The sequence below is a fragment of the Portunus trituberculatus genome, chromosome 6 (genome assembly GCF_017591435.1).
Source record: "Portunus trituberculatus isolate SZX2019 chromosome 6, ASM1759143v1, whole genome shotgun sequence".
Classification (NCBI taxonomy): domain Eukaryota; kingdom Metazoa; phylum Arthropoda; class Malacostraca; order Decapoda; family Portunidae; genus Portunus; species Portunus trituberculatus.
In genome coordinates this window covers 3,092,541-3,103,888 of record NC_059260.1, presented here as the reverse complement: position 1 = coordinate 3,103,888, position 11,348 = coordinate 3,092,541, and the positions used below count along the sequence as shown (strand labels likewise).

At 39.9% G+C, this 11,348-nt stretch overlaps 1 protein-coding gene across 13 annotated transcripts in view; it reads left to right on the top strand.

The window, feature by feature from the left end:
- LOC123516566 overlaps positions 1 to 11,024 on the top strand; it is a 43,576-nt gene extending 32,552 nt beyond the window's left edge. The window contains exons 2-6 of one of the 13 annotated variants that reach the window (XR_006678234.1): positions 406 to 524; positions 5,048 to 5,249; positions 7,437 to 7,558; positions 9,886 to 10,013; positions 10,908 to 11,024. Coding sequence is in view for 2 of the 13 variants with exons in the window: in XM_045276073.1 (XP_045132008.1) it covers positions 6,190 to 6,302; positions 7,437 to 7,558; positions 9,886 to 10,013; positions 10,908 to 10,934 (390 nt within the window). In the remaining 11 variants the exon portion in view is untranslated. Of the gene's footprint in view, positions 1 to 334; positions 525 to 5,047; positions 5,250 to 6,170; positions 6,303 to 7,436; positions 7,559 to 8,392; positions 8,593 to 9,885; positions 10,014 to 10,907 lie in introns of those variants that run through there. The other 12 variants (XR_006678236.1, XR_006678231.1, XR_006678237.1 and 9 more) reach the window with 12 other exon arrangements.
- The last annotated feature ends 324 nt before the right edge of the window (positions 11,025 to 11,348 follow it).

Here is an 11,348-nt window from a genome sequence, read left to right as displayed (position 1 = left end):
GTCTTAAGCGATTCAGTACCATGACGCGTTTCCATATTCATTCTGCTTACTATTTGGTGGTTTTATACAGCTTCAGAAACTCATATGGGGGATTAAAATAGTGGAGACTCTGACCGTTTATCTTCTGACCTCCATAGACCCTTTCTAATATAAATAAAATCGTCTAACCATACCCAAAACTCAGGTAGAAATGCGTCCCGGCACTGAAGGAGTTAATGACCCTTGTGCAGTCAGTAAACATTAACTCCTTCAGTATTTGGACGCTTTTCTACTGTGAGTTTTAGGTGTGATTAGACGATTTTATCTACATTAGGAAGGGTCTATGAAGGTCAGAATATTAATGGTCCTGAGTCTTCACTATTTTAATCCCCCACATGAGTTTCTGAAGCTGTATAAAATCACCAGATTGTCACCAGGATGAATATGGAAACGCGTCATGCTACTGAAGGGGTGAAGGAGCTAATCCCTAATCCTTACTTTTATTGACTTTCCTTCACTCACCTGCAGCTCCTCGTCCCAACCAGGTGTGTATTAGTGACTCATAACGTGTGGTGTTGTGGTGGTATTTTTTTTTTTTTTTTTTTTTTTAACGTGGGTATTGTGATGGAGGTGGTATACGTATGGGGTCAGCTGTATTAGGGAAGTCTTAGTGGTGTGTTGTGTGTATTTGTGGGTGTTTGGTTGGTGAGCTGTGTTTTACGTATCACTTCATTGTTATTGTTTTTTTGTTGTTGTTTTTGTGGTGGTGGTGGTGGTGGTGGTTTTCTGCTATTGTTGTTTTCTTCTCTTTGAATTTTCTTTTCCTTTTTTTTTCTTTTCCCTTTTTTTCTTTTCTTTTTTTCTTTTCCTTTTTTCTTTGTCCTTTTCTTTTTACTTCTTTTTCTTCTTATTCCACTTCACGGTATATATACACACACACACACACACACACACACACACACACACACACACACACACGACTGTCATAAGATGTCACGCATGATCTAGTACTTGATGTGTGACGAGAGAGAGAGAGAGAGAGAGAGAGAGAGAGAGAGAGAGAGAGAGAGAGATCTTTTTCTCTTCTCTCTCTCTCTCTCTCTCTCTCTCTCTCTCTCAATATCACCACCACCACCACATACCTTCTCCTCCTCCTCCTCCTCTCGGCCCCTGCATGGAGATACCACAAAAGAATAAGAACGTAGAAAACGGGACACGAGCCAACCAGGACACGGAAGACTAATGCATTCTTCTCTAGAGTTCCTGGCGAATTAATGTCTTTTGTTGACTCAGAGAGAGAGAGAGAGAGAGAGAGAGAGAGAGAGAGAGAGAGAGAGAGAGAGAGAGAGACTAGGATATGAACAAGAAAAGTAAGAAAAGAATGAAAGAGCAGAAGAAAGAACGAGAGAGAGAGAGAGAGAGAGAGAGAGAGAGAGAGAGAGAGAGAGAGAGAGAGAGAGAGAGAGAGAGAGAGAGAGAGAGAGAGAGAATCACTAAACAAAGCAAAGAAGAAAAAAGAAAGAGACGAAGAAACCCATTAATATTACAAAACAAAGCAATGAAGGAAAAAAAAAAAAAAAAAAGACGAAGAATCACATGTAAGAGTGGTGAAGTAGGAGAGGAAACAGTAGCCAGGTGATGGGTAGCGATAGAGGAACTAAAATAAAGGGGTTAATGTATCTCCGAGTAGCAACACCGCCTCCCCCGCCAGCTGCCGCGACTCGTGCCAATAACTGAGGGAAATGTGCGCCGGCCACTGCTCGGTACCTGACTGAGACGCGTGTGGAAATGTAGACTTTAGTGACGTGTTGTGAGTTAGTGACGTATATAATTGAGTTAGTGACGTATGTAATTGTGAGTAGTGACGTATATAATTGAGTAAGTGGCGTATGTAATTGTGAGTGAACAAGTTACATATCAACGCTAACATAATTACATATATTTCGATTACAAGAGTTAGTACACGTGGTTTGTTTATTAAATTGGATTAAATAGGTCAATAATTAGTGACATGACTTACGTAATCAGCTGTTAATCTGTTATATACCGTGGCATAATTGATTATATACCTTACCTCATCTCACGTACATAACATACCATACCATACCATACTACACCTCACCTCACTTCACTTCAATTCATCGCACCACACCACACCACACCTCATCGTAGCACACAACACGACACCACATTTCATCTCACCTCACCTCATCTCATCACACACTACACCACGCCACACCTCACATCACCTCACTTTATCACATTACACCACACCACACCTCACCTCACCTCACTTCATCACACACCACACCACGCCACACCACACCACACCTCACCATACCACACCTCACCTCACTTCATCACACACTACACCACGCCACACCACACCATCACAATATACCTCACTTCACTTCACTTCGCGGCACCACACCACACCACACCTCAGCTCACCTCACCTCACACACACACACACACACACACACACACACACACACACACACACACACACACACACACACACCACCACCACCACCACCAACACCCACCACTCCGGAATCCCTGGCGTTCCGAGCCCCGACCCACTGACCCCCACCAGCCTAGACAAGCCGTGAGGCCGCCGCCAGCCCCGCCCCTTCATGCAGTCAACTGATTTAGGTCGTTTTCCACGTGTTTCGTAGGTGTTTGCTAGTCTTTTATAGGCTCGCGGTGTGGAAGTAAGTGAAGAAGGTGGAGGTGGAGGGGTGGAGAGGGATGTGGGAGGGACGGGTGAAGAGATGGAGGTGGTGAGAAAAGGTGCAAAAAAACTACTTCGGCTCTACATCATGATTTTTTCTCGTTTATTATTGGAGTTTGCGTTGTTTTTGTATTTTATTTATTGATAGGAATGTAAATCAAGTTGTAATCCGTAATAAGATCGTGTCTAGCTGTGTTTTTTTGTTTCTCGTTGAAAAACACTTTCGGTATTAAAAATTTCACTTTTTTAATTAATACGCCTAAGATTGTTTTGATGTTCGATTTAAGATTTGAAAAATATGAAAAACATAATCCAAGTAACGGTGTTCAATAATATTTAGTCTAACTGCTCGTATTTTCAAACTCAATTCTTTTTACGGTACCAATACAAAAAACAAAAATCTTTATACGGCAAGCAATCTGTTTTTCTTTATTTGGCTGGAAAGCGAAAATTTTTCGTATTCAGAAAATGTAATACAATGCAGTCCAGCTGTGATTTCTTTCTCGACATAAGGTGTGTTTTGGCGCCGTTGTGTTCAAACAGAGACGAATCGTTGGACTCGGCAACGTAAACACAACGCCCGGTAACGTTTTTATGTATTGGTTACTAGTTAAAGTTTTTGTTGCGTCTAAAAGTGTAGTGCATTTCAGTCTGGGCTGCTTCTTTCTTTTCTCGATTTTCAAAATGAATGAATTACGTAAATATTCGGCCACGGGAGCACCTCACCAGTGCCTTCCCCCCAGGTCACCCCACCAATGTTTACCAACACTCCCCTGTGTTTCCAGAGCCAGAAAGTGAAGCAAAACTAGGATCAACTACCAAAATATATAAATAGCCCATTACTGTGTTAAATAAGGCAATGGTTATGTATACCCCTGTTCAGACCGTCCGGCTCCCACCATAACCTGGACCAAGATCCCGCCCCATCAACCCTCGTCCCTCCGCGGGTCAACTCGTCAATCTTTCCTTCAATTCTCAGTGTTTCCCGGGCATTCCCTACTGTTTTACACCTGAAATGCATAAACTATAGGTGATAGGAGAAAAAGATGGGGAATTGAAGTGTGAGTAGGTGTTAGTAGTAGTAGTAACAGCAGCGGTAGTAGTAGTAGTAGCAGTAGCAGTAGCAGCAACAGCAACAGCAACAGCAACAGTAGTATTAATATCGTGTGTGTGTGTGTGTGTGTGTGTGTGTGTGTGTGTGTGTTTTCCCTACTTTCGTACTGACATACATACAAGCATCTGCACAAGCATTCACTCGAGCAAAATACCTTTACTATTCATACATATTGGTTGGAAAACATAAGATTTATAGTGGGTCCTCACGGCAACTAATGGGGCCCGCAAATGGCAGCTGCGTTGTCCCGCGCCACGGCAAGAGAGAGAGAGAGAGAGAGAGAGAGAGAGAGAGAGGAGATAGGGAGTAAGGAGGGGGGAATGAGGTGTGTAGCAGCATGGAGGGAGTGGGGATGGGGAGGCGGACAAGAAGCAGAGTTGAGAAAGAAGGCGTAGCAATATACATCACAACTTCTGGACTATGAAATTTATTTTTTTAAATCCCTTGGGTCTCTAGAGTCTCGAGATAATGATACTAGTTTTATTTATTTTTTTCACTCACGTTTTGTTACAAGGCTATGAAATATACACAAATAAAATGATATAATAATAATAATGAGAAGAAGAAGAGAAAAAAATATTATAACATCTTGCCATTCATGATTATAATTTATTCTATTTTCCCTCTAGGCGCTTCTTCCTCCTCCATGTTCACAGTAGCAGTAATAGTCGCAGTAGAAGTAGCAGAAGTAACACATAGGAACATTGTGGGGGAAAAAAAAAAACAGAATCACTCTTAACTTTGTCACAGCCTCTTTCTGACTCACCCCCACACTCGACACACCCTAAACACCCTCAAAGACATCACCACACACACTAACACTTAGCCCATCCTCCACTCTGCTGTATGGCCTGTAAAAGTTTGTGTTTCAGCTTCTCTTTGGTGTTATACTTTGGCAGGTCAGGTTGGGCGGTGTAAGAGTGTGTGACTGAGAGGGATTAGTTGTCATCAGCTGTGCTTTGAAGTATTAACTATGTCTGGGAAAATAATAGTAATAATAATAACATTGAATATATTTTCTTCATTTTCATCTTCTCTATTCTTCCCCTCATGTTTCTCATTATATTAAACTCATCCTTACTTTTTTTTTTTAGGAGGAGGAGGAAAAGAGGAGGAGGAGGTATAGGAAGGTAGACAATTATGAATAAGCAGAATAAGAAGAGCAATAGGAATTATTTTCTCTGTTGCTTTTATATGTTAACTGTTTCCTATTATTGCAGGAAGAAGAGGGAGATGATTAAAAGAAAAAAGAGGAGGAGGAAGAAGATAAGAGGAAAAAGAGAACCCAAAATTAAGATAAGATGATGATGAACAACAAGGGAAGAATGCGTGAGATTGTGTCACACATATGGATATTGTCTGACCCCAGTATGGTATTTGTGGATTGCCTGATGCAGGGAGGGAGTGAAGTGAGAGTGGCAGGTAAGGAAAGGAGATGGAAACGGAGAGATATGGGGTGGGAGAACTTTCAGGTAGATCTGAGTGAGAGAAGGTGTGATGATGATGTAAGTGTGTATAATGTGGAGCACCTGAATGAGAGACTAGTTGAGAATGTGCTGAGGATGCTGAGAATCGGATAGGGTTTGTGAGAGTAGGCAGAAGAAAGAGAGTATGTAAACCATGGTGAAATGATGAAATTAGTGAGGCCAGGAAGGAATGAAAGAGAATGAGATGGACAGTGCAGATAGTAGAAAAAAAAGAGACATGAAAGCAATGAAGCAGAGAATGGGTACCACGATGCATGGGCAGCATATGTGAAACAGACTTGCAAGGTGAATGGTAATGAAGGCTAAAGTGAAGTGTGAAAGGAGTGTGATTGAATTTCTTAACTCTTTCAATACCATGACACGTTTTTGTATTTATTCTACTTACTATTTAGCGATTTATTTATTTTGTCAAACATACTCGTATATCAAGAATAAAGGCGATAGAAAGAGAATGAGGGAAATATCATAGTCTACCTTTCAAATAGGCTATCTCGTTTTCGTTTACTTTTACCGCGGGAGTTGCAAACACTCGCTATAAAACTAATATTTACTGCTTTGACAAAATAATCATAGCTGAAAACGATGAGGAAAATAAAAATGTCACAATAACCAATAAATCGATGTATGAAATTTATATAAGTATCGTATCTCATTAATAATAGATAGTTATCATAAACATTAGGCACGTACTGCCATCACAGGCATCTACGGCTGCGGGTTACGCGGGAACGTCAGTATTAGTTGTGGTGGTGGTGGTGTGTTGAGTTTCATTGTTCAGTCCAGACACACCCACGCACAGTCTTACATACCCAAAACACTTATCAACGCACACACACACACACACACAGAGGTGAGGTGTTGTCATATTCCCGCAAATGTTAACTTCACCAAGCCTCAAGACAAGGGTGAACCACCAGCACTGCAAGCCAAGTCACCATTACTGTCTTCACCACAACCCTACACACTGCTTTCCCTTCATCTATTTCAGGTATTTTTAAGGCCATTCACTTATTTTTAGGTTTTCTTTACATATGAGAGTGAAAATAGTTCAAGTAGTGAATAGGTGCTAGGTATAACGAACAGTGATGTTGCCGCCCCCTGGTCCCTGGCCCCTCACCATCCCACGCCCGCCAGCCCGCTTCAGCCTGGGGTTCCAATACTTTTTTCATATATTCTCTAACGATAATATATCGCTTCCCTGTTATGTTTTTGTGGTTTCAATGAATGTTTTGTTGCCTTTGAAGTGTGTTTCGCGCCTGTGTTCGGTAAATATGTGATGTTTAGTGAGGTTTTATTGCGTGAGTTTGAGCCTTCTCAACGGTAAAAATTTTCTATTTCCCATTTGGAGATTTTTTATTTCAGGCTACATCCGGACCTTTATTATGCCAAAGAGTCGCCTATGCTCTTTTATGTGTGAAATCAACTCATTGAGTCAAATATGTAGATCTTGAGGTGGTGGTTAGTCCTGTTAAACATAAATTTTATATTATCATATTTTATTTGTTTACGTTTTTGTTTGATGATCTAAATTGTTATAGAGTGCCTTGAAAGATAGCTCAGACTCTGAAGAATGTGCTAAGATACTCGCGAAAGGAAAATGGCTGGACATTTTAGGATTTTTTTAAGTGAAAATATTTTTATACTGTTAACATACTTAATTTACACATTGTTTGAAATCTAGTCTGGAAGGGGATGTTTTTGTGTTTTGAAAGTTAGTTAAAATATTTATCAAGTCATAAAATAACATGGATTCGGCTGTAGCTTCGTTTTTTCCATAGGTCATTTTTAAATTATTTACGTAATTTAGCCGAGTTACCGCTGTTCCCGCTCATTTTGATGACGTCACAGCCAAGGTGGTGACTCCTCATAGCCCCAGGCTGGCGCCTCTTTTCCAACTCGTCCAGTTCGTCAGTATTTTGTGTCATATCTAGTGATTTATATGTGTTTTCGTGTGTTTCTGGGCTGAAATGTGTAGATAATAGTAGTAGAAAGGAGAAGTAAAGGATGATAAGAAGAAAGGAAAGAAAGAGGAGTTGCCAAGCCACAATACTTAACTCTCCCTCCTCTTCCTTAATATTTTACCTAATATCTAGTGTTTTCAAGTGTTTTAATGTCTTTCTAGGCTCAAGTGTATAGATGGAAGCGGTAGAAGAAAGAATAAAGGAGAAACAAAACAGGGAGATGAAGAAAAAAAGAGAAAGGGAAATGAAAAAAGAGGAGGAAGAGCCAAGCCGCAATATTTAGGTAAGTGTCCCTTTTAATTCTGCTGTTCTTTATAATGCATTTTGTTTTTTGTGTTTAGGTATAACTGAGGTGTTTTGATTAGTGTTTTTGGTGGTGGTGGTGGTGTGTGTTTTGGGTGTTATATATGCATTTTCTGTGTTTTCAGTGTGTTAGATATTTTTAGATATATTTCACGTATCTTGACTATGATGTGGAGGTGTGTTTGAGTATTTGAGTGTGTTTTGAGTTAGCTACGAGTGTTTTACGTTATTTGAGTGTATGAGTGGTATTTTGGATACGTTTTGGTATGTGTAGGCCTTGGGAGTGATTTTTGTCTATACTGCGTGTTTCCAGTGAGTTTGGGGTGTTTTTATTGGTATTTTGAGATGTTGCAGGGCGTTTTGGGCTAGTATTGCATGTTTTAAGTGGTTTAGGGTGTGTTTTTCGGTATTTTGAGGTATTGCATGGTGTTTTGAGTTAGTATTGCATGTTTTAAGTGATTTGGGATGTGTTTATTCGTATGGTGTTTTGGGCTATTATTTCGTGTTTTAAATGGTTTGGGGTGTGTTTATTAGTGTGGGAATAGTAGTGGTGTATATTGCATTTCTAGGGCGTTGTAAGAGTGTTTGTTGGCGTGTTCAGGTGTTTTGAGTGTGTTTTGGATTAATTTCGAATGATTGTATGGGTTTGGGTGTGTGAGCGGTGTTGTGGGTGTGTGGGTTTTCGAGTGTTTTGTTATCTTGGAAGCTTTGTCGTGTATAAGTGCATAAATACACAAATGTATTTATAGAGATGCATATATACATTGATATTTGCTTAGAAGAATTGTAAAGGAAATAAAGGAGAATGTAATTTAGACTCGTATCCCTCCAAGTCTGACCGCGAGAGTTACTGGTTAGTGTTTACATTCGTCTTGAAATCAAGGTTGGCATTCTCTCATCACTACTGCATTTTTACCACACATCCTGCACAGGTCAGCTCTCACGCATCTGGTGGCATGATAGGAGGTCACCAGGGGTCATAGGTCACTAGCTCACACACCGGATCAGTAAAGAGTAAGGGGATTTTACTAGTGTAGACCCAGCTAGGCGGGAGTTGCGTGCGTGTGTGTGTGTGTGTGTTTTTGCCGTTTATGATTTGTTTTGTTTTTGGTTGTCTTCCTTTTCTTATTGCTTCACTACATCTCAATCCTCCACTTATCTTCAGTAAGTTTGTACAGTTACACCAACACCTCATTTCCGGAGTGATTTTTTTTTTTTTTTTTTTCTTAGATTTTGACCTGTTTTGACTGAATCTGCACTTCTTGTCAGTCGCAAATCCGTGCTTTTTTCCATTACCCCTCCCCTTTCCTTCCACCACTGGCTATACCACCCTATTTTAACTTTTATTTGACCCAATTTAAACAAACTTAACCTAACATAACCTAGCTGAGGCGACACACACCACTCATACGTCTTGCTCAGAACAAAATTAGCTTTAAATAACACAACTAAACTGATCTAACCAAAGCAAACTAGCCTAACCTGACTGGCAGTGCTGAGAAATTGATTTAAAGTCGTTATCTTATTTCTCTTCATAAAATCTGGCGATACAAAGGGTATAATTGAGGCGACACCCTGCCCGTTCAGACATCTTCCATAGACTGATTCAGGTAGTCACTTTCCACAAACCACTCTGATTGGCTAGATTTATTATGTATTATTTTTATTGGTCATTGGCTGCATGCCCTAACAAAAGAATCAGTCATTGCCACTTATTTCATGCATGTGCAAATAACATGACAATACACACACACGAACAAACACAGTCCAGCACACTTGTAACGCCATTCCTCAGGGCCCAGCAGTGCATCACGGTGGATGTTGCTCGCTCCCCCAAAATAATAAATTTAAAAAACATTGTATTATCGTTATAAGCAATTTGCGATGGGTATGTGGGGGTTCAAATTAATCAGAATGAAAAGCTCTACAAGATGAGAAGGGTAACAAAAGCCATGGTGCTGTTGGTGTAAGAGTGTAGTAATACTTTATTGTCTTCCCTTCTCCTCCTCTTCTCCTTCTCCTCCTTTTTCTTCTTCCATGATCTGCCTTTCTTCCATTGCTGATAATAATACACTTCATACCTACAAACATACTGCTGTTGAAGGGTCTACTGTGTGTGTGTGTGTGTGTGTGTGTTTGTCATGGCGTGTCAAGTATTGTCACATTGCTTTGCCAAAAATGTCTTGCCTTATAGTGTACATGGTGGTGATTTGACAAGATAGAGAGAGAGAGAGAAATTAGTGTTAAATGTGTTTTTATTAATATATTTATTGTCAGTTGTCTCGTATTAACACACTCTCTTCCCAGGCCGTCACTACCCTGCCTCCAACCACCGCCCCACTCCAGCTGCCTATCAGTCACCACGTTGGTATGGTAGACAGGGCCCTAAGCTGTCTAGTGGCCTGCTGAATGCTGAGTATGTGGTAATGTTTGAGGTATTTTGTGATATTTTTTATTTGTTTGTATTTTCTCTAATTATTTGTAAGTACACCTTCCTCACACCCTTAGGAAAAATAATAAGTTTGGGGATAAGTGGGAAATTGTGTTTTGTGTGAGGGGTGACAATACTGTGAAATATTGGTGTTGGAAAGTCATCTGGAATTGCTTTTCATAATCTGTTTTTTCTAAGTTCTAACCTAACCTAACTTATCCTAGCCTCCCTTAATTGGAGTCCCCACTGAGCTAGAACATTAACCTTACCTAACAAACCTAACCTAACTGGATGAAACACCTCTAAAGTTACATCATTTGACCTGAGTAGTGAGGTGAAGAGATGCTCACAGGGATGGAGGTGTACAGTTTTGCGGCTACATTAGTAAATATGTGCAACCTCTTCTATATGCCTGTATGTCTGTATGTAGGTAAACTCTGGAACTCCTACCCACTTCTGTATATCCAACTTTCTGTGACTATTTCATTTAAGAGAGAGGTATCAAGACATTTATATTTATCCCTTCATTTTGGCTAACTTTTCTGGACCTGCAAGGGGACTGGCAACTAAGTGGGAATTTTATTTATATTTTGTTGCCCTTGGCCAGTTTTCCCCTATTACATGAAAAAAAAATATTGCATCTTGATTATTGCTTTTGTAGAATATTCCACATTTTTTCTTGTCCAATGCTGGCACTGTTCACTTCACCTCTGTCCACTAGGTATCCATATTAACACAGGTAGCTACTGGCAATTAAGTGGACTTTTTTTTCTATTTCTTGTTAATTTGCACTTGTGTAGTTTTCATCTCTCACATAAGAAAATAGAAAGAAAAAAAGATTACAGTGAGTCTCTATCAGAACAGTCTCAGCATTGAATTAACCTTTGTGTCCTTTCAGAAAAGAGAAAACGCCAGTCGTGCATAGCAGATCAATGGAGGAAGAAGAAATGGAGACGGAACAGAAAATTAAGAGAAAGAAAAAAAGAAAAGATAAAGAAGAGTCACCTGTTACAAATGAAGGGAAGAAAAAGAAGAGAAATAAGACAGATGATGAAGAAGAATCACTTGCTAACACAGATATGAAGAAAAAGAAGAAAGAAAAAAAGATAGATGAGGAGGAAGAGGAGGAAAACAAGGATGAAGAGGAACATTCACCTGCCATCACTGAAATGAAGAAAAAGAAGAAGAAGAAGAAGAAAGAGAGGAAGACAGATGAGGAAGAAGAGGAAGAATCACTTATTAACACTGATACTAAGAAAAGGAAGAAGAAGAAAGAGAGAAAGACAGAGGAAGAGGAAGATGAAGAAAACAAGAATGAAGAGGAATCACTTATTAATAC